Source organism: Acomys minous (genome assembly GCF_964271855.1).
Source record: "Acomys minous genome assembly, chromosome: 11".
In the NCBI taxonomy this organism is placed as follows: domain Eukaryota; kingdom Metazoa; phylum Chordata; class Mammalia; order Rodentia; family Muridae; genus Acomys; species Acomys minous.
Window position 1 is genome coordinate 57551739 of NC_140492.1, and position 22362 is coordinate 57574100.

General features: G+C 45.6%; 1 protein-coding gene across 32 annotated transcripts in view; it reads left to right on the forward strand.

Annotated features, from left to right (window-relative positions):
- The window catches only part of KALRN (kalirin RhoGEF kinase), a gene marked incomplete at its 3' end in the record, with an annotated part of 605161 nt that overhangs the window by 412903 nt on the left and 169896 nt on the right, over window positions 1–22362 (forward strand). For 10 of the 32 annotated variants that reach the window (XM_084802088.1, XM_084802091.1, XM_084802093.1 and 7 more), the window contains exon 34: window positions 16242–17688. The exons of the other annotated variants lie outside the window; for them this stretch is intronic. In XM_084802088.1, the coding sequence (XP_084658214.1) occupies window positions 16242–16304 (63 nt within the window). Of the gene's footprint in view, window positions 1–16241; window positions 17689–22362 lie in introns of those variants that run through there. 32 annotated transcript variants of the gene reach the window in all.

Here is a 22362-nt window from a genome sequence, read left to right on the forward strand (position 1 = left end):
CAGACTTAGACTTAGTTAGGCAAGTGGCTTAGCAATCCAAGTATAGGACAACTTTGTGTCCACTCGATTCTCTTGTCTAGACCCAGCCCTGGATTCTAGCACGTTCTGAATATAAAGTATTCCGTTTAGTGTACTAGTCGCATCTCCCAGAACAACCTTCTGGTTCTTCTCCACGCTCTTGTTTTTTAGTAAGACTGAAAAATGGCCAATGTTCAGTCTCCTTTCTCGCCCACCACGTGGAAACCCCTTGTCTAGATCTTCTTTAAGGTCTTAAGAAACGGACATTCTCCTGCTTTTCCCTGTGGCAGAGGAGCTGGGACTGCTGCCTTAAGCTATGAGTCTGCCCACCCCTTAGTGAGAACACAGTTTATTATTCATAACTCTGCATTAAGCCCTTACAAAGCTGCGCTGAGCGCCTCAATAAATAAATCCCACTAATAACACTCCCAGACTTGCTTTTGTTTGATCCTCAACTGGATCTGCATAATTAGGTTTTCCACAGGCCTGCGTTACACAAAAGTGTAATTTCTTCAAGACAAATGAAAGTGCTTACTCCGTCTCACAGTGGCCCAATCCTACTCTGCCTGGGAATATGCTGCTGCTGCTCCACTCACCCTGTTTTGCACCAACATCCCCCGTTCGCCCTGTATCCCATCCATGCACCTGGAGTGCAGGGGCTTTGCTACCGCACAGCAGATAACGATATACATAGAAGGCTAGTCAAGGAAGGCAGTGGTGAGGTGCCGGTGAAGGAGAATATTTTTTTAATGTGATGGATGCCTGCCGGAGGACAGACACGTGTCCATCCACACCATGATGGACCTGGTGCGTGCATTCAGGGCAGGCGCAGTGGATGTAGTCAACAAACATTTATTGAGGTAAACCTCACATAGCCCTCCTAGAAGAAATATTCTCCATGCAGAAAGCACTGTTATCCTCTAGTCATGTCCAGGCTAGCTAAAAGGAGAGAAATTGGAATGAATTGAGTCGTGGGTGCTGTTATCAGTGATGAAGAAGAAGAAGAAGAAGAAGAAGAAGAAGAAGAAGAAGAAGAAGAAGAAGAAGAAGAAGAAGAAGAAGAAGAAGAAGAAGAACACTGCTGAAACATCTTACCACCGGTGTGAGATTTGAATATGAAACTTAAGTCATGAGCTGGTGTGAGCCCGGATACAGGGTAGACCAGGGTCCTGGTGTGTTACAGGGAACAGGAGAACATGGAGAAGTCTGGTGGCTCGAGCAGACTAAGAGAAAAGCAAAAAGAGTCCCACAGTGCCCTGCTACTGTGATAGCAGCCATGGCACAATACCTGTGACAAGCCTTTTGAGTATAGACACCCATGGAGTTCATTAGGCGCTAACAGTCTTCACATCCACACATTGGGAACACATATCAGGACCCAGGGCACAAGGCGAGAGTCAGAGAGAGAAGCATGGCTAGAAGTTATTATCTACAGAAGGACCTAGTCCCTGTGTTGATGAAGGTGTTTCCCTGCATTGGCAGCTTGGTAAGGCTGTAGCCCTTGGGTTGGTACCTTGATAAGGTTATATATAGCCCTGCTGTCATGCGTTGGTAGAGACCTAACTCTTGTGTTGGTGTGTGCATGAGCCTAGCCCAGCACTGGCACATTCCCACTCTCTTCACTCATGCACTGTTGTGAAGGCTGCCTGGTCTATGCCAGGTGCTGTTCTCTCTGCTGGGAGTGTAGCAGTGGATGAGGCAAGGCCTCACCATCTCTTGCTTTCATTCTTGAGTGTAGGAAAGGAAACCACCCAGAAAGAATAGCATCCCCGTGTCATGCAAAGCGCATCAGAGATAACACACCTTGGAGCTTCTCAAAGAATGCACCCTAAGTCCACTTGCTCACATATAGAGTTGGTGGACATAGATGTGGTTGAGATGGTGTTGAGCTCAGTCTGATCCCCTCTGAAGCTCCAGGCAGGAACCCCCAGCTGTGCCCTGCCTGAAGCAAGGGCTTTGGTCTTTTGTGTCAGATGAACAACCAGTAGGCATGAGAGCTGGCAGCAAAGAAGAGTTAGGTAAGGTACAGTAGCCTCTACCGCAGGGAGCATGGTGATGTGGTAGCAAGGGGATGGGCTTCTAAGATTCTATCTGGACCCCACACTGACTCACTCATAGGGTGGTCACATTCTGTCACTACTCTGCCACAGGGTCTATACAAAGGGAACAGTGATAGGCTTTCCTAGAGTTCTGAAGGACCAGATGAGGTCCATGTTTGAATGCATATGGGACTTAGGAACCCAAGAGCCCAGGGGAGGGAAATAAGCAACATGCTCCCTGAAGGGTTAAGAGGCCATGGGCTACTGTGGTTTGCCAGTATGAAGGTTGAGCAGTGTGAAACTACTGCCAAGTATTGTTTTACTTGAGAAATTCTTAAGAGCCATCAAGAGGCCCACCCAAGTTGGGTTTGAGACATGTGGTCATGATAGGTATCCTGGTCAGCTGTGTGCAGCACCTGCTGTCCCCCAGCCCATAAGGGCCCTCAGAGTCCAAGCAACCCTGAGAGGGATAAACTATGGTTCTCCTAGTACTCAGTCTTTGGACTCAGTGGGCCTGAAGATTCATAAAATATCCCTAGATAGAGAGCTGCCTCCTGTTTCATAGCAAAGCACTCCCAACCCTTAAAGAGATACCTGGAAAGAGTAAGTGCTTACACCTCTACCTGTCAAGGCTTGGGGTGGATGTGTTGGAACTCGAACCATGAAAATCATGTAGTCTTTATTCTCAGGCACACCCAGGCCTCAGCATGTTAAATTATAATAGCAGTATAAACCTCAACTAAACGGATTGATTTTCCTCAACATCTTTGTTCTTCCTTACAAGAAAATACCACTTCCGTTTTATGATTTCAAGTACCAAATGTGGTTTAGGGTTTTGTTGTGTTGTGTTGTGTTGTGTTATTAACTGTTTTAGTATATTAAAGTCCAGGGCTAGACTTGGAACTCATGTATTTTTCCTAGCATAGTTCCCTTGTCACTTTTTTCTGTGGTGGACAGAGTAGCTGAAAGAGGGAAGATGGCAGCAGTGGGCAGCAAGTGAGAATAAATCCAGGACCTTCAGGAACCTGAGCCCCATCCCTGGGTGCTCTGCCACGTCCTGGTAGCTCAGCTCCCTTCTCTCAGCCATGTTTGTCACAGCATCAATGTGACTTTTCAGAGCCCTGAGCAGAGTGTGAGGACTTGCACTCACAGGCTCTCTCTACCAGAAGGTCTTTGCACAGATGAGTGGCTTGCAAAGTCCACCAGAAGACAGGAAATGTCCTTTACTGCCTGGGGGACACAGGGCAAAACTTCTCCTCCTGCCATTTTTTTTTTTTTTACTTAATAGTCCCACCAGCATTCTATGGTTTAAAATTTTCCCTAGAGAAACTGCCAATCATCTGAAAAAGCAAGTAAGTATCATGAAAGGCAGGGGCTTTCTTGAACCCAGGCAGGTAACAGGAAACCTTGGAGGTTCTCTGCCCATGTCAGAAACTCCGAATTGCACAAAGTATTTTTGTTTTAGGTGGTGGCATGGCAGAGGTATCCTCATTGCAGAGATGGGGAAAGTGGAAAAGTAATTTACAGATGGTTAGAGTTGTGTATAAAAGCTACAGGCATTACTCAAAGCCTCATGTCATTCAGGGTGAGCCTGAAATTTGGGGTCATAGAAGAAGAGAGCCAGGTGGTGGTGGTGCACACCTTTAATCCCAGAACATGGGAGGTAGAGGCAGGTAGCTCTGTGAGCTCAAGTCTAGCCTGGTCTGCAGAGTGAATTCCAGGACAGCCAGGGCTACACAGAGAAGCCCTGTCTCAAAAAAGGGATAAGGGATAAAAAAAGGAAGGAAGGAAGGAAAGAGGGAAGGAAGGAAACTTAGAGAAGCCTCAGATCATCCTTCGCTGTTGAAAAGTAATCAAGTGACTTATTCAGAGTCACAAAGCCAGCTAACGACAGTCCTAGTAGTCAAACCCACGTCAGTCATCCAAGTCACATCATTGAAATGAGACTTCTGTTGTGACATTCATAGTTGAACTTGGTGATCTGTAGAAGACATGTGCCACTGCTGCCCCGATCTTGAGCAGTTCTGACCCTCCCACCCCATATGTGCCAGTGAATGCACAGCAACCCTGAGTAATTTGCAGCGAGGTGCTAAAGCCCACACTGTGGCTCTGGGCTGGCACGTGAGTAGCAGTGCCTATCACAGACTCTTCGATGCCAAGTGCTTACGACTCACATAGTGGCCTTGGTGGGGGTGTGATTCTGCCCCAGAGACTGTCGGCCTTCCGGGAGGGTTCCCGTTGTGCTCTGAGCACTTGGCAGTAAGTGCTGGGATGCAGCAAGGCTGATCCCTATCTCAGGGCCGCCTGGGAGGAGCGAGTCTCCTGAACCAGCTCAACCCTGCCGAGGTTCTGCACCAAGGGAAATTCTATCTCATCGTTAACATTTTGGTGGAAGGCAAAAGCAAATCTGAAAACGAGCCACAATGTTCAAGTGGATTAGCTGGCGACAGACCAGGGCAGACAAGACCCAAGTGAGTATGCCTCCAGCCCCACATGTGCTGCTGGGGACAGGCAGGCGAGGCCGGGAGGACAGAGCAGGAGAGTGAAGCGACAGCTTTCAGGGCAAGGGTTGTCCTGGAGGGTTCTACAGAGCCTTGTCAGAGTTCTTTTAACCTTTCCTCCTTTGGCCTTAGGTAAGAAAAGTATTGAATATTTTTTTTTAAAGGAAGGAAGGAAAGAAGGAAGGAAGGAAGGACTTTGCCTCATGAGTGGGTGGAGCAAACTGTGGGAAACCCTCTGTCCAGAGCCGCTGGCTAAATGGTGGTGGCTTGGAACTGTGGTACATACAGTGATCTCTTTCAGCCCACAGGTGCAGTCATTAACTCTTTTGCAAACCTCAAGCAGGAACTTTGTACCAGGATTCAGGACTGTGTAGGGTAGACGGTGAGGACTGACTCTGGTTTGACGATGTGGCTTTGTGGAAACTGGTGTCCCTTCTCTCTGAATGTGGTAAGGAGCACAGCCCATAGAGCCTGTCGCTGTAATGCAGCATTCTGGGGGAAGCCTACTGGGCTGGCAGGTGGCTGGCTCAGTATTGTCCTGACACTTGACCTTGAGCCATGGTTGAAGCTTCTTGCTTAGGTTTACCTCATTGGCAATTGAGTGCCGTTGGCTTCTGCAACCTGTCTGTCATGACCGCTGGGCGGGGATGGTGTGTAGATTTCTGTGGATGGCATTGGAGTGAGGTCGTGTAATCATTGGTGCTGGAAAGCAGGTTTGCCAAGAAAAACAAACTACTCAAAACACCGTCTTTGGTGGATTTCTCCAAGGACCCACAAGAAGGACATGCTTCTTAGCTTGGGACATGTCCCAGGAGCAACCGGGAGGGGCAGCTAGTTCCACTTTGACGATTCTCTTTATGAGAGAAACCGCTCTATGAAGTTAGGGGAGTCTACAGACCAGACAGACCCTAGACAGCGTCCACTCCTGCGTTCTGCTGTAGCCCCTCCCCGCTCTTGTCCGGCTGCGTACGTGCGTGGTTCTGTTTATGCCGGAGCAGGATGGTTAGATTTCTGTCCCCTCCTCTGTAGGGACTTAATGCTGAGGTTTACAAGGTTCAAAACATCCCACAGTGCGGAATCCACCACATCACCTCCCTACTCCTTTATCTCACTCTTGAAATTTTCCTTGATGACTCCCAAAAAGAAATGTTTGCCGGATATGTTTTCTGACACTTGACTATAAAGCAAACCAGCTGGAAGTCCCAGTCAGTACACTTACACCCTAGAGGACAGGCTGGTGAGAAACTCCCGACACACAATTTTGAGATATGGTCAGTGGAAGGGAGCAGGAAACTTTGCCAAATATGTTACCACAGTGGATCCTTTTTTTTTTTTTTTTTTTTTTTTAATTTCTGTGTAGTTGAATTGAATGCCCCTGATGACCGGAATGATGTGTTCGCTCTGTACAGGATAGTCTCTGTCCTTGCCACAGCCTTCAGTTCACACCCAAGGGTCTGTATGTGGTGAGAGGCAGCCGGGCAGGGTCCTGTGTGTTCCTCAAATCAGACAACTCTCACTTTTGGCCAGCTGCTGTGGGGAGCATCAGAGACGTTGCCATGGTGATAAGATACCATTCATCCACACCAAGATAGGACTTTGAAGGACAAAGTTAGCCTGGGAGCCGGGAAGACTTTTGACACTAAAAGTCAAATTCGTCCTTGCCTTGAAGTTCATCTTCCTTCCCATTCTCCTTTGTATCAATTTCTAGCCCAAAATACTAACTGTGTCCCTGGATAATACGTCAAAGAGCAGTGCTTCTGAAATATAAGAGTGTATTTCACTGTGATATAGACTCCGGCTTTCTAAAACCACAGGGAAACTATGGAGAAGTTTCCTGCATCATCTTACCCAAACCATTTTATATTTCTTCTTGCTCAGCTAATTCAACCTGTTTTCTTTAGTGGAATATATTCTGGGTCATCTAAGTGAACTGTTAAGGCACTAATATACTTGCAATATGAAATACTTTTTTCTAGAGAGCTTCCTTTAAAATAAAAAACCTTATGCATTTATTTATTCTTTAAAAAAAAAAGCTTTCAGGCTGTTAAGATGGCTCAGTGGGAAAGGGTGCTTGTTGCTTAGCCCCACGACCTAGACTCAGTCCCTGCAAGTTGTCCCCTGACCTCCTTATGTATTCCGTGTCATGTATATGCATAAGTATAAATGTAAACAAAAACCTCTTAAACAATGGTAGCACACTGTACTGTTTCATATTTTCCCATATAATCAATCTGCAAAATCATTTCATAGCAGGACATGGCCTTGTTTAATTTCCTGATGGTGGCACACTTGATCACTACCATACCACAATGCATTTGATTTACCTTCTGTTGATGGTGGTGCAGGATGTTTCGAGCAGGTTCCATGGCTAACAAGGTTGCAATGAATACCCTGTGCAGATATCATTTTTTCACACTTGTAAAAAATTTAACTCCCTAGAAGTAGAATAACTGCATCAAGGGAAATCCACATTTTAAAGTTTGATAGAAAGGTAACATGACTCTGTCCAGCTGTTGCATCTGTGCTGCACGCCCCAGCTGTGCACCTCAATGCTGGTTTTCCCCACAAGGCCACAACCTGCTATCAACCATCTTTTCTAATTAGAAGCTTTAGACTTTATTCATTTTGCTCTTTCACATTTTATTTAGCTGCCAATGTCTCGCCTGTCTATTTTCTACTATTTTTATTGAAACATATGATATTGAATCTATGAGAGGTATGGGCTTCTCTGAATAACTATTATTTATAAGCTCATTTTTATAAGAGCATTCCTAGTTTTAAACATCTGATTTATAGTGCACTTCAAGTTTTCTCCACATGTGAAATATGTGTACTAAAATGCACAGCACAAATGAAGACTTGGGTGGATAAGTATAAAGTAAGCAAGTATCAGTCACACAGAGGGTGAATTAGAGCCCCACCCATTTCCCAGAATCCCTCATGCCCCTTCCTGGACACAGCCCTAAGGGTAACACACCCTCACGTTAATATTGTTCTTAATTTATAACGTCACCCCCTATATAAATGTCCCTCAATAATGTACTTTCAATGTGACTAGCAATGTAGTTTTTCTAAATAGAATCAGAGTCCATGTTCCTTTCTGCTTTAATTTTGTCTCAACATTGTTTTATGAGGTGGGTGGTGGTAGCGTATGCCTTTTAATCCCAGCACTCAGGAGACAGAGGCAGGTGGATCTCTGTGAGTTTGGGGCCAGCCTGGTCTACAAAGCGAGTCCAGGACAGCCAGGGCTACACAGAGAAACCCTGTCTCGAAAACACACACACACAAAAAAAAAAACAAAAACAAAAACAAAAATAAAACTAACAAAAAACATTGTTTTATGGGATCCACCCATGCTGATTTGTGGAGTTTTTTCTTCATTTTCATTCTTGAGTAGTATTCTGTCATAGGAATAAACTAAACTCTGTCCATCCTTTGCACAGAATATCGAAGCTGTTTCTAATAATTCTTCCTGGGGCTGGAGAGATGGCTCAGAGGTTAAGTTCTTCCAAAGGTCCTGAGTTCAATTCCCAACAACCACATGGTGGCTCACAACCATCTATAATGAATTTGGTGCCCTCTTCTGGCCTGCAGGCACAACAGTGTATAAATAATAAATAAATAAATCTTGTTTTAAAATTTTAAAAATAATTCTGCCGTGAGCACCCTTAGTACATACATCCTGGCATTTGTGGTTCTGCTTTTCTAGCGTGTCAGACTAGGAATGGGACTTCTGGACGGGAGGTCGTGCATGTGTCTCCTGAGCATTTTTACATTTTTGTCTCTTGAGCCAGATGCATATTCCTGCCCCTGTACAGAGGATCTCAGTTGCTGTGCTTTCTCAGCTTGTGATTGGGTGGCTGAGTAACACCTGCTTCTGAGGAAGTTGTATTTCTCTGAGTCCTCATAAGGCTGCACATTTTTTTACATCCTTCCCAGGCTTTGGATTTCCTCCTTTCCAAGTCTCTACCCAAGCTTTTTACTTATGTACCTAGTAGTTGCTTGAAGCTATTATTATTATTATTATTATTATTATTATTATTATTATTATTATTATTATTATTATTATTATTATTATTCAATACTAGGAGTATTTCTTTATTGGTCTATGTGACCTGTACATGTAGAAAGCTGTTCTCAGTCTGTGGCTTGGCTTCCTAGTCTCTCCTTTGCATCTCAGTAAGCATATGATTTGATGCTTAAGGCAATGCACTAATAAGTCTGAGTGTCGCGAGATATGGCAAAAAGCATTTCTTTCGTTTAGCGTTTCAGAACAGCTCACCATTTATGTATCCACGCAAGAGTGTGTCAACATGAAGACTTAGCACATGTTGCAGGGTTCAGTCAGCCCCTAAGTTCCGAAGAGTAAGAGGGAGTAAACCGTGAAGAGGCATTCGTGTTGTATGCTGTATTATAATAGTACACTGTATGCATGGGAGAGTGTTACAGCAATGAGGCGTGTTGGACGGTGATCAGTAGAGTTTGTCACTTAAGCTCTCCAACAAACAGATCTAAGATATGGGAAGGAAGTCTAAGCATCTATGCCCACAATAAGCCTCTTTAATCTTGATTTTATAGAAAGCCTTGTGGTCGTTGTCTTCGGTGTCTTGACCTGTAGGGGGACTGTGTGACTTCTGTATGGTGTCACAAAGGCCAAGCACTTGGCTTCAGGGCTGAAGAAGGAGTCCATTCTGACACTGCCCCATGTCTGCAGTTTGGCCTGGTGCCTGTCACCTCAGGGATCACAGAAGAATCTGTGAGGTCATGTGATTGGTTTCTCTGGCAGACTTTAAGTCCACAGGGACAAAACCACGTCTCAGCGCATCACTAAAACTCAGCAGTGCTAACTCCCAGTCACTCCTAAACCTACAGGCGGCACATGAACAGATGACTGCAAGGTGAGGTGCTTGGCGTTGTGGGCCAAGAGTTATAACATTAAAGCTTCTAATCCGGGAGGGTCAGAGATGGCGCCACACTCAACTGTGCTAACTAGAATGTACTGTGGCAGCAAAGACCTTGGGAGAGGGAGGAAGGTCACTCTGGAAAGGAAAATAGAGGATAACTTGGCAAGGAGAAGAAGTTTGCTTGATTCACATTCAGGCTTTGTGCCGTGAGTTGAAGGAAACAAATGCGAGGTTGGGTAGGTCATGGCAGGTACTAAATGCAATCAGTCTAGGCTTCTCTGAGCATCCGCTAAGAAGCACTGAGAGTTTTTAGTAGAGTAGCTACAGAGTTGCCTTTATTTTCATGTGGGCTCAGCAAGAGTTCCATGGCTAACCCACAGCACACGCTGACTACCCGCTTTGCACTCACCTCAGTGTTCCTCTTCCTCATACTGTCAATGCCTCCTTTCCCTCTGCCATGTAACACTTGTCACCTCATGCTCTGACAGACTGCAGTGGGTAGTCTCTGCTCCTGATTCTTCTTTACATCTCTCTCGCCTTCCTCCATATTTTTACTTACACCCATGACAAATATGCAAACCCTTATCTCTACAGTGACTTCACTCTAATGGCGCTTTGGTCTTCATCATCCACTACATTTTTTTTCCCCAAGTACCTACTAAGTGCTGTGTAATGTTCCAAGATGGAGGAGCAGTGGAAAGACAAGCAGGAACTCTCTGATCCCAATAATCACTGCACTTAGCTGAAGGCCCAGAAAATCAATAGGCAGATATAGTCAGCAGGGCCACAGTGCACAGGAGCACCGCTAGATGTGTCTGACTCGTGTCTTGCCCTTCCTTGGTCTCAGCACCAGACAGTTACTTCTTTTTCTTCAATCTAGTTAACTGGTGTGACTTCTGCATTTGAGGCAGAAGCAACGTCCCTTTCCCGGGCCCCCACGTTTTTGACTGTGTGTGCCTTTTTGGCCCAGTCTCTGATAGCCAGTACGCTGCCACATCCCTCGAGTCTTGCCGTCTTGCAGCCACTGTGCATGGCCTGCCCTTGAGCCTGGCTTCACACCATCATGTGATGTAGAAAGTTTGTCCCTGGCTATGTAAGGGACAGCAGCTTGCCTCTGGACCATAGCAGCATCCCCAACACCCTTGTATTTCCCAACAGTCTCAACCCTGCCTCCTGTCCTGCCCCTCCCCCGGCCCCAAACTGTCTGCAGACCTTTCCTCTGGTATATATGCAATCAGCTTCACTTATTTCCCTGGCTCGTGTCTTTTGTGTACCGATCTGTATACTGCCTCACTATGCCTCCAGGTTTATTTCCTGTCCTCATAGACAAAGTCTCTGGCCATGGGGAGAATCCTGCTAAAATGTATCTGTCCTCTTCATTACTGGAATAATTCCCGGCGTTCTTCCCTCAGTATCTTCCTCCTCCTGTGTTCACTACCATTCCCCATGAAAGAGCTTTTCTCTCACCCACTGGATCACGAGATCCGTGAAGATAGGGTTTGTCCTGGTGCCTCCTGTTACCCCTAGTACACAGAGGTGAGGGAGGCATCCACAGGAAGTGCTCAGGAAGGATAGCATGCTTTGTGTGTGTCTCTGCTATTTGTCTGTATTTATGAATCGGTGCGTTTTCAAATATATTTTCCATGTGCTCAAGAGGCATTTGCTGTGTGGTTTGGGACAAGGGTTGTGTTGATTTCCCTGGTCATCAGGCCCGTGACATTATGCAACAGTGAGTGGTGACACAGGTGGCACAGTGGTGACACCTGTGGCTGGCACAGATGAAGGAAAGGCTGTCAGAGCTCAGGCCGGGAGTTACTTTTCTCTCCCATCCACTCTGATATCTCCTTTCTCTTACTATCAAAGACTAACCTTGCTGCTAACCACAAAAGAGAACCATGTGTGTGTACATATGTGTGTTTTGTGCTTATATGTCCATATACACATATATGTGTCTATATATACATGTATACATATATGTATATATGAAGAAAATACACCAAAATATAAATCATGGTTATTTCTGGTAGGCGGCTTTTCATACTTCTCTACAATATGACATAGTACTTTTATTAACAACAACAAAAATCCTAGCAGGTATTATTTTTTAAAGAATAGGAAGAGTCTGTCTTTTGTAGACCCAGGATGCCTCCAGACATCCTGGGAAACAGCGCTCTTCACCTCTCGGTGGTGTCTCAAGTGACCAGAAAGTGAATTTAGCTGATTTGCACATGGGCCAAGGTTAGGAGCAGAGGGACTGGCAACTCTGTTTGGTTGTAAAGGTCCAGAGCCTTGGACTGTGCTGGGAAAGAGAAGAGAAAATCTAGAGGCAGGGACAAGGCGAGAGGAACCCGACAGGTTCTTCACTGAGGGCTACTGTTTAGAGATGGGAAGGAAAGGCAGGAGGGATCCTGAGCCACAGAAGCACAGAGAGAGATTTCACACAGAGACAAGCCCTGGGAAGAGGGCACATCCCATTCAATCTCAGTTTTAGTCCTTGGTGATTTGGAAAGGAAAGGTTTCCTGAGCAACTCCAGGTGGCACAGAAGGCTCCTTATAGAGGCCACTTCATGAACATCAAGTTTCTGAGAGGAGGGGGTTTATCTTGAGGTCAAGGACACTCCACACACACCATCCTTTCCTCCTCAGTTACACTCAAGGACAGAGGGAAAGTTTTCTGATAAACTTGAAACCATAAAGTTACACATAGCAAACATTTTCAAGGATATCTCCCGCACCGTCAGATTCAGAGTTCAATCAAAGCATTCCCTGGAGGGAGGGAGAAAAGGAAAAAGAAAGGGAGGGGAGCTTGGATACTGCTGGCTGTGGCTAGCTTCCTTCTGGACATAGGGATACCTGGTCCATCCCTGGCAAAGCGCCTCACAGATGAACCTACCTGTGCTGCCCAGTCGGTCACCCCACACCCCGTTCCTTGCCCGTCTCCTCCCTGCAGGATGCAGGATAGAGAGCCCTGATCTCAGTGTGCAGCACATGCATGTTAGATCCTAGGAGCTCTGAAAGGGGAATAGCATGCATAAGGGAGTACAGAAACCAGTCCTTGAGGAGAGTTATGTAAGATATGTTTTGTGATGCTGATGTTTTCTCTGGGTGCACTCTTCAATACTCCCCCAGCTGTGTGTCTCAGTTCTTAACTCTGATGGCTACAGCAAGGAGAATTATTAGTCTGGGTTCTGGTTTGAAATGTGAGGTAGAAAAATATTTTTATAAGCTAGTTATGGTAAGAATTTCCTGGGTATAATAGAGGAACACAGACAGAGTACACACGACAAAAATCACCTCCTAGTCTGGTGGGGCAGATGCTAGCCTTTCCTTGAGAAATCACTGATATTGCTAGACAGGTAGAGAAAAGCATACAGGCTGCCTGCAGGAAATCCAATCCAGGGCACTGACCATTGGCCCCTGCTTTGTGCCTAAGCCCCTAATACGATGAGCCTCCTGGTCCTCAAGGTACGTATCATTCTCCTCATTTTGCAGATGACAGATTTTACAGGGACCTGTCACTTAGGGAGTAAGTAACTTACTCAGGCTCATACAACCAGAAAGGATAGAGATGAAGTGTGACTCCTGGCCCTCTGTACACACGGCCTCCCAAGGGCAAAGCCCAGTCAAGGAAGCCATTAGATGATGCAGGCAAAATACACAAAGCAACGTTTGGCTCAAATACTATAAATACTATGATCTCCTCCTCCTGACCAACAGAATGGGACGCAACATAGTTCAGAGGCCGAGACTGCTCCATGTTCTGTGTATTGTGTGTGCCATTTGCTCACTATCTCCCGTGCCCAGTAGAGCATGCTATGAATCAGGGACACGAGGAGGCTGACTGTCAGCTATAGGACCAGCAGTTGAGGCACATTCTTGTCTCGGGAGCTTCTTAAACCATCAGAACAAAACTGAGAGACCACAGCACAGCCCAGTAAGTCACAGTAGAGGACGCTGGCAGTCTGCAGTTAAGATTCACTTACTAGCCCCTTGCAAAATAGCTGCTGTGGTTCCTTGTGGATCAAGAGCGCAAAGACACAAAGCTATCGCCTAAATAAATACGTTCTTTGTCTGCGGCTGTTTTTATCTCCCTGGATGTCTGGCCTTATCTCCCGTTACACAGTGACTACAGAACATCTCACCATGTCACAGGGAGCTTCACTAGGCCTGCAGTATTTTAAGTGCTAGCTTTATGTGAAGGCAGCTATACCTGGGTAGAGGGAGACAAGAAATTCTCAACACAACCCCCCTCCCCCGACAAATGCTGATCAAATCCAGTCTCTAAAAGTCACAGCCTTATAAAGTGAGTCTCCCTGATTCTTGCTCCTTATGGAAAATGCCAACCGTAAGTACTTCTGGGCAGACGCAGTCAAGGGCTGTAGATGAGGATGCCAAATACAGTCAAAGTGTTGCCTACTCCATGTCCAGAGGATGAACAGTTTAAACATAGAAAGGACTGAGGACTCAGGACTCTACTGTCACCAAGGGGGACTCTTTCTAACCCCTGGCCCTGTACTTACGCACAGGAAGCCAAATGCGTGGGACGATTGCATGTGCAGTGACCATAAATTCTAAGCTGATAGCTATTTTTCCAGTAGGAAACATCAGTAGCATTTTATTCCTCCACTTAAAACTTTTTTTTTTAACTACTAGTCCTTCCATTAGGTCAGATTTTTTTTTTAAAGTCAGTTCAATGGGATCATGAATAGCTGTTGTTTTTAAAAGTTAGAAGTTAGGCAGCTGGCATTGTAGTACATCCATGGTCCCAGCTTTCCCACTTGGGAAACAGAGGGAAAATGGTGAGTTTGAAGTTAGCCTGAGCTACATGGTGAGATCTTTTCTCATGACAACAAAAAATTTATGAAAAGCCACGCATTTGTGTTATTACTCTGTTGACATGCCTATTGGTGTATCCAACCGTGTCTTCCCGGGCAGGTGTATGCATTTCTCAGGATTCTCAGAAAACCACGTCTACATGGGTTTTATTCCTGAGTATCTCTATACATCAAACCATCTTCAAATAGATTTACAGACGCACAGAGCCAATCACAATGTGAGGCTGAAAAGGGGATAAGGAATCTTCTATAGAACCTAATACGGATAATTAAGTTACTCAAGCCACTTCCGGTTAGATATATCCCAGGGTATAGCAGGCCTGTGTGTGATCATGTTAGATGAGGCAGCACACAGCAGTGCTTAAGGACAGCTTTGAACCCAAACAAACCTCAATTCAGAGCTCACCCCACCCATCCACTTGCCAGTTGTATGATCCTGGCCAGGACCTCTCCAGGCCTTTGTCTGCATAATGAGTGCAGTGACACCCACCACACACACACAGGTATGTGTGGGATGCATGGCAACACTCAGATCCTTGGCACATGAGAGGGTCAAAAATTTATAAGCTATTAGTAACAATAAATAAAAGGCAGAATGCAAAACTCAGTGTTTATAAAATCATCCGATCCTCCCATTGAGATAAGCACTACAGGCCTTCAAGCGCGTGTATTAACTAACCTAGGATGGCGCAGACATGGTGTGAGACCATTGAGTGAGCACTGCAGATACACATCCCCTCCCTCATTCGTCTTAGGGTGACATGAGACTGAGGGAAATGTGCTTTCAGTGTCTTGAGCCCTTTACCAGACTGCAGTGACCTAATTGGGCACATGAGGGGCATGACCATGGGTGACTTCACAAGTGCTTATAGACAACTCCTGGCTTTCTCTTTTTTTTCCCCCACCATTTGCAACGTCTCCCACCTTCCCTGAGCTCAGGGCAGCAAGAATAAATGTTATTCAGCTTGCTGCTGGTCTCCTCTCCTCAGCTGAAATTCTGACTGGGAGGGTTTCAAACTAGATTTCTTATTTCTGTGTGGTAGGTATGAGGGAGCCTTTAACTCCAAGATGTGAGCACCAGTCAGATCTGAAGTCAAGACACTGCACTTTTCTCTTTCCCGGGATCCATTGCCACTTAAAATACTTCACTCTTCTAGTGGCTACTAGAACTTGCCATTTGTGTTAGAGAAATGATAATCCATTGTTTCACGTGGGTGCTGTGCCTCCAATCGGCCCACGCTCAGCAGCCCACTTAGTAATTCACTACCTCAGACTGCCTTGCACTCTGCCCAAACCAGCCCCATACCGTAGGAAAACTACAGGTTGCTACATTCTGTGAGCTCTGGCCACAAACAAAAATCACAAATTTTAAGCCCATTGCTGCAAAACAACTACAGGAATGGGTAAACTTTTCTATATTTCTCTTTCTCAATTAAATATTGCATATAGGCTTGGTAGAGTGTGGGATCCTGAAAGAGTTTTAAAAGAGTGTAATTGGCGGTACTGAATAACCACGAATAGCCAATACCAGGAGGACCATGTATTTACTGGCCTCCTGTGGATGCTGCTCCTGCTGCTCCTATTACATGTTCGTCTGAGACATTGGGAGGCCACCGCAGGACTGTTCTGTGGGGGGTGGGGTCTCTAAGTTGAAAGGACATGGATTTGAGTTCTGGCATCAAGTGGCCAGTCAGCGATCCTCATCTGGATCGTAGGCCTGCTTGGACTCCTGTGAACCTTCAGACTGAGGGATAGCTTACCCAGCTCTGCTTCCTCTCTGTCCTATTCTGAAAAAGCGATTATGCTCCGTAGTCTGTGCCTCGGGTAACTAGGAGGAGGCTGCACTGATGGTTTAACACTGTTTTCTATAAAGGGCTACGGGATCTCATGCAGATTTTTGCAAAGTCATATGCAAGTCACAGAGCCCAGCCCTTTTCTTAACAGGATGGCAACCTTGTTCCTCGGTGGCACCTGGGACCTGGAGATCCTTTCTCCACTTACGTTTAGCGCGCAGCCTGGGACTTGTCCCTGCAGCTCAACCGGGTTAGCTGTGGCGCCGTTGGGACCTCCCACCAGGACTCCAATCACCCAACTCTCTTGAGACTGCTCTGACAGGGCTGGCATGGGGTGCAGCCTATGCTCAGAGGGCAACATGTTCCAAGTCAAATCTGCCCCCCTGGGCCTTGGGCTCACCCCGGGCCTCCCCACTTCTCTCCCAGGTGCAATTTTGAGGTTACTGAGCTTCAATCCAAAGTCCAAAATGATGGGGCAACGGGGACTTCAAGAGGCCCCAGGTCCCCTATGTACGTCCCCCCAACTCCCAACCTGAGCACCAGGGATTCCCACCCCACCTACCCCCTTTCAGACCCTTACTGCCCCCAAAGTCTGCAACTCCAGTAAACAGGGTAGCTGAAGGGATGTACTCGGCTGTGAGTTTCTCTTCAGGGTGAACGTTGCTATGAACGGTGCCCCGCCCCCAATCTGGAAAAGGCCATCCATCTACTGTAGCTTGTCTCCTCTACCGTGAGAGTGTGTGAGCGCTTCAGATACCAATGGTGAGGCTCAAATCCACGCTGTCCCACATACTGGCAGCAGCCACTTCCTTCCACACACTTCTGGTTGATACAGCCTCCTCTCCGCTCCTTTCTGAGGTCTCTGGGGCAAAGGCTGCCCTTCTGGTCCATTGGGTGGGGGGTGGGAAGTGTGAGAAGGTCTAAATAAAACCAGCTGGCCACTGGTTGCCAATCGCTGACTAGACGGTAGTAGGAACGTGGGTGTTCATTATGCTATCCTCACTTTTGTATATGTTTGCAATTTTTCATAATAAATTTTTTTAAAGTCTTCCAGTTTCCATAACATTCGATAAAGAACCCAAACCCCTAACAAAGTTTCATGGAACCACCCCCACACACACACATACCCCCAAGGCAAGAGGCAGGGATGACTCCATTTCATATAAATAGATATAGATATATATGTGTATATATATAAAACACTCATTTTCTAACCTTTTTTTAAGTCCCACTGCTTTATTTTCAATAGACTAAACCTTATTTCTAAGAGACCCCGAACTTGGGCTCACTTCCCAGGCTGGGTGATGGGGAGGGCAGGGAAGAGGGTCCCTAAAAGTTTACATTTCCATGTATCTCACAATCTTACTGTGAGAAAGTGACTCGTTCAGTGTTCTGAACTTTGCGAAGGGTGTATGCTCTCACGGTAAAGCGTCATTCTCTGGAATTGCGCCTGGCTCAGGAAAGGACTGTCTTTGTACTTGAACTTAAAAACCCAATGGAGACCCTTATCACGGGCATTTGCATGACTGAGAACTGCTGCTGTCTTTTTTCCATATGTCTCTTTCTTGGATGTGTTCTAATAAAATGATTCTAAAGCAGGCTGTTGATATATAGTGATTTATAAATCCTTCCTCTTGAGCTCGGAGGCCCTTAAATTCTCTGCCTTCCCACTCTCTGGAAAGACTCTCTGCCAAGCTGAGGGCAGACGCATAGAGTGTGTCTGGCTTCTATGGCAGGACGGTGGCACCACTGCAATGGCAGCCCTTAGTAACGATCCTATCAACCACAGCAATTTTATTTTCTGGTTTCCTAGCAACAGAGCTTGCATTCCGGAACAGAGATGAATGCCCATCTGTAGATGAGAGTGGTGAGGGGGAGGCAGAAGGGGTGAGGCAGAGCCAGGAGTAGAACCCCCTCTGCCAGGGAGGGAGGGACTATGGGAGAGAGTAACGTGCTATGAGAGAGAGGCAAAGGGAGCCCAAAACAGGCAGGCCAAGTTTAGACTTGTTCCATTCAGTGATAGGTCTCAGCACCTTTGGGGATAATTAACTTCAGTTTTATTTTCAAATTTTGATAGCAAGCAATAAGCACATTGCATAGACCCACTGGGGGAAACATACATTCCCAGAAGTAGATACTGTGAGAAACGCTCCCTTCATCAAAGCCTGGTGAGGGCATTCCCATAAACTAGTAACAACCTTCCTTGGTGAACAAGGCATCTTTAGAAACCTTGTTGACTCACAAGTGTGTGCAGGGGCTGCAGAAGCAGACGCAGACAAGGAGGCTCTCAGATACCAAGAAGCTACTGTATTTATTCCTGTGATTTCCACAGCCAGGCAGAGAGGCCAGCGGTGTTGTGTTTATCTTCCTAATGATGAGGCTGAAGCTACGAAGGGAAACCTGGACACTTGAAATAACAGATTTGGGATTCTATGCTTTGTCGTTGCCATATCAGTGCTTTTCCAAGCCACAGGGTTGATAGCCAGGTGGCTGGCTGGCCTGGGCTCCATATGGCATAGCCATCGCCACTGTCTACGTCAGTGGCCAGTGCAGAGGAGTACCTATGACTAGAGAGCTCTTTAGGCCAGGATCTCTGCCACACACATCTACACGCCTGCGGCTTGGTTACTTGTAGAGCATAGGCCAATAGGCTGAACTCATCGCTTCATTCTCATGGGGATTTGGTCATTGTCCCTATTTTTAAGAAATGCCTCCCAACTGCTGGCTGGGCGTTAAAACATAGGTGAGCAAATAGACTCTGTTCTCATGGAACTTACCAATTCAGGAAACAGGTGTTAGTCAGACAACACATGAATAGATGCATAACAAGCGCAAGAGGAGGGTGTGAGGTCAGGAAGATGAAACCAAGACACGCAATGCTGTTTGCCCAAGAACATATTACACCTTAGAGGCATAATAAAAACTAGAGCTCGGAGCCCCTTGACTTTCTTTTTGTATTCCCTTTCCCCTGCTGCGTCTCACGGTTCTTTTGCGTAGCTTGTGGATTCAGTCCCCTCTAGCCCCAACCAGCCACGTGAAACATGTCAGTCACTCGAGTCACTACCCATACCTAGCGAAACCCAAAGGGTACATTTGGAAATGATGAACTAAGTTCTCAGAGCCCAATTCAGAAAGCGAAAGGCAAAGCTTCCTGCCTTAGGGACACTGCCAGATAAGGGGGTGCACAGGTAATGCACTACTGTTTTGACCCCGGTGTTTTTCCAACTTCCGGAGCAAGAAGTCACTCATTCAACACATATGTACTGAGTGCATACTAGTCACTAAGCATGGTTCTCAGACCTAGGAGTGTGAGTGATGAGATTGGGCACATTAAGGATAATATGGCCAAATACGGGATGTGGGACAATAGAACACAGCCCCTCCAGGAGATACGTAGACAAACACAAAGAATTAACGTGACGTACGAGAAGCCAATAACTGTTGCAAAGAAAATAAATCAAGGCAGGAAAGCAGAACATGGGGGAGGTCGGGGTGCATCGTGCAAGGGAAACTGATGTACCAGGTCAGCATTTCACAGATACACATATACATAAATAATCTGTGTACAATACATACGAGTGCACAGGTTGTAAATGTCTGCTCTTTTCAAGTGTAACAGAGAAGTCTCTTTAGTACAACTTAACATGTCACTTCGTGCCCAGCTCTAAATAGCTAGTTGTATAGTGTGATTAGAAAAGACCCCCATGCAAATGCTCGGATCTTAGTTTTCCCTTTTCTCCTTTGGGCTAAAGCAGTGGTTCTCAAACTCACATATATTCTGAGTCTGAGATATGTGTGTATAGATATAGATATAGCTAGGTCAGTATCTCACTTACCTCAAAGGCTGGTTGATCCCGGGATCCCATTATGTGACTCAGCCCATCTGAAGCAGGCACACGAATTTGCGTTTCTACCAAAGTTCAGGTAATACTGATACTGTTGGTTCAGGAGGCACACTCAGAGACCTACTAAGCGATTATAGTTAGAAAAGCTGCCTACTAAGTAAATCAACTCCTGAGGAAAGTATGCACCCGTTCCTTAGACTTCCTGGACAATATCAGAGTAGCTGTCCTTGAAAAGTAAAATCCTAAGCCAAAGCCCAAGGTCCTGAAATGAAACAAGGAATGCCTCCAGAACAGGAGGCGCCAATAATACTTTGTTATTTTCCTACCAACATTTACTTAGTATTTCATCACTGTAATGCATCCAAAACCTTTCTGGCCCCCTACTTCCTTCTGACTAGTCAAGCCAGTACACAGAACACTTTATAGATAGTGGGATTGATACTATTAATACCACAAGGAGGGGTGTGGCCTCCCAAGGTAGAGAGGCTTCGGTCACCTTGCTCTGGTCCAGAGTCCCTTCTCCACTGTCTTCATTTCATTAGCTAAAGCATTGTCTTGGGATGTCTATCTGGAAAGTTGTTATCCAGGATGTAGGGTTGTTCTTTGCTTTTAATTTTTTTTTAATCACTTAGTACAAGAAGATTGTCCACATGAGCGATTAACTGTGGCAAGTTCTGAGGCCTGCGTGAGCTCTTTGTAGCATAAACTCTTCTCCTACTGGGTATTACTCATGCTAACTCATTTTATAAATAGCCTGAGCTAGAACTAATCATTACAGAAACAAACCTGCTAGGGGAAAGCATACATAACACTTTCCAAAGAAAAACAGAAATGACGTTTTGATTCCATGAGCCGTTGCTCCCATTCTGCTACATAGACAGAGTTGAACATTTTCTGCATCACTTACACATACAGCAAAATGAGTGCATTTTCAGTTGCACGACTCATATATCACATTCCTGGATACTTGAATGTGGCCCCCACAGAAAAGGAAGTGAAGAATCAAAATCCCCCTGCCTGGTATTTGCTGGTTTAGTTCTAGTCTCAAACACTCCAGTGCCAACTCCTCATGATGGAAGAGTGGATCCCCATTGCACCACACAGGTGGTGGCCCTGTCTGTTGATTTGAGGATTTTAATTTCAATTTTCCTTCCACTGTCTCACAAATGCACTGATATTAGGACTTCTTCCTATCCGTATTGTTACTTGCACCCTTGTCTATTCAATAAACCTTTATTAAGCCTCAGACCCCAAAGTGGCTACTGAACAGACTACAGAACTGAATTAAAGCTACTCCTGTCCTCAGTGGCTACAGCACATACCGGAACTACTCTAAACACTTCAAATACTCAACATTTGGGGATGCTCATAAGGCATGGCCCTTAGTCCATGGAAGCACCTCCCCGTTTTCATTTTTATTCTTTTTATTCAGCACCTGCTCTTGAAAAGTGAACTGTCCAGTCATATGGGCTTCAACACAATAGAGACACCATTAGGAAATATGCTTTACCTAAAACTGTTTATCCAAAAACAAACAAACAAACAAACAAACAAACAAACCCAGTCATGGGAATGAGCAGGTAATGAGTTGGGTTGTAGAAAGAGTGAGATGTATAGGATTCATCCGGCTTTGTTGTTTCAGATCCCATGAAAGGAGATTCAGACCAAGGTAGCTGTAGGGTTGATGTGCTTGTGTGCATGTACACACAAATATATGTGGATGAGACGGTCATTTGTAGACTAGTAATAGTTTTTATGAGGACATAAACCCTTCAGATAAATTACAGTCTCACGATCTAGAAAGAAAGGCCAGTTAACGAAACCAAAAGTAGAATCAGAGAGGAAAGGGCAAGTTTTAATTCTGTTGACCATGAACACCCCTGCCTTCCATCTCCACTGGGCCAGAGAAATGGCAACAGCCTGACGCCCAGCCTATGTCACCACTCTTCATTAGTCTGGATTTTGTCACCACTGGAATTCCAAGTCAAGATGTTGGAGTAAGCCTGTCAGATCGATCCTCTGAAGTCTATTTCTTACAATTCAACAAACCTATGAGGCCCTGGAGGAAGTTTTTGTTCTTGTTGTTGTTTGTTGTTGTTGTTGTTGTTGTTGTTTGAAGCATAGGTCCTTCATTCAGACTTACTGATGACCATTAAGAGTGCCACTGACGTGCTAGTATAGCTGTGCCTACGATGGGTGGGTCTGGTCACACATAGCTACAGAGGGACTACGAAGACTTGGAAATAGCCGTGATGGATATGTATCTGCTTTTGAATTTCCACGGTGGCAAGATAAGGAGTGTTATTCTATCTGTAAGAATATCCATGGATTCTGTTGCCAGCCAGTGGTGACCGTTCAGTGGTTTCCATGCCCACGTGCAATGTCAAGTCTGTATGTACGGCTGTACTGACTGTTGCTAAGTAGTAG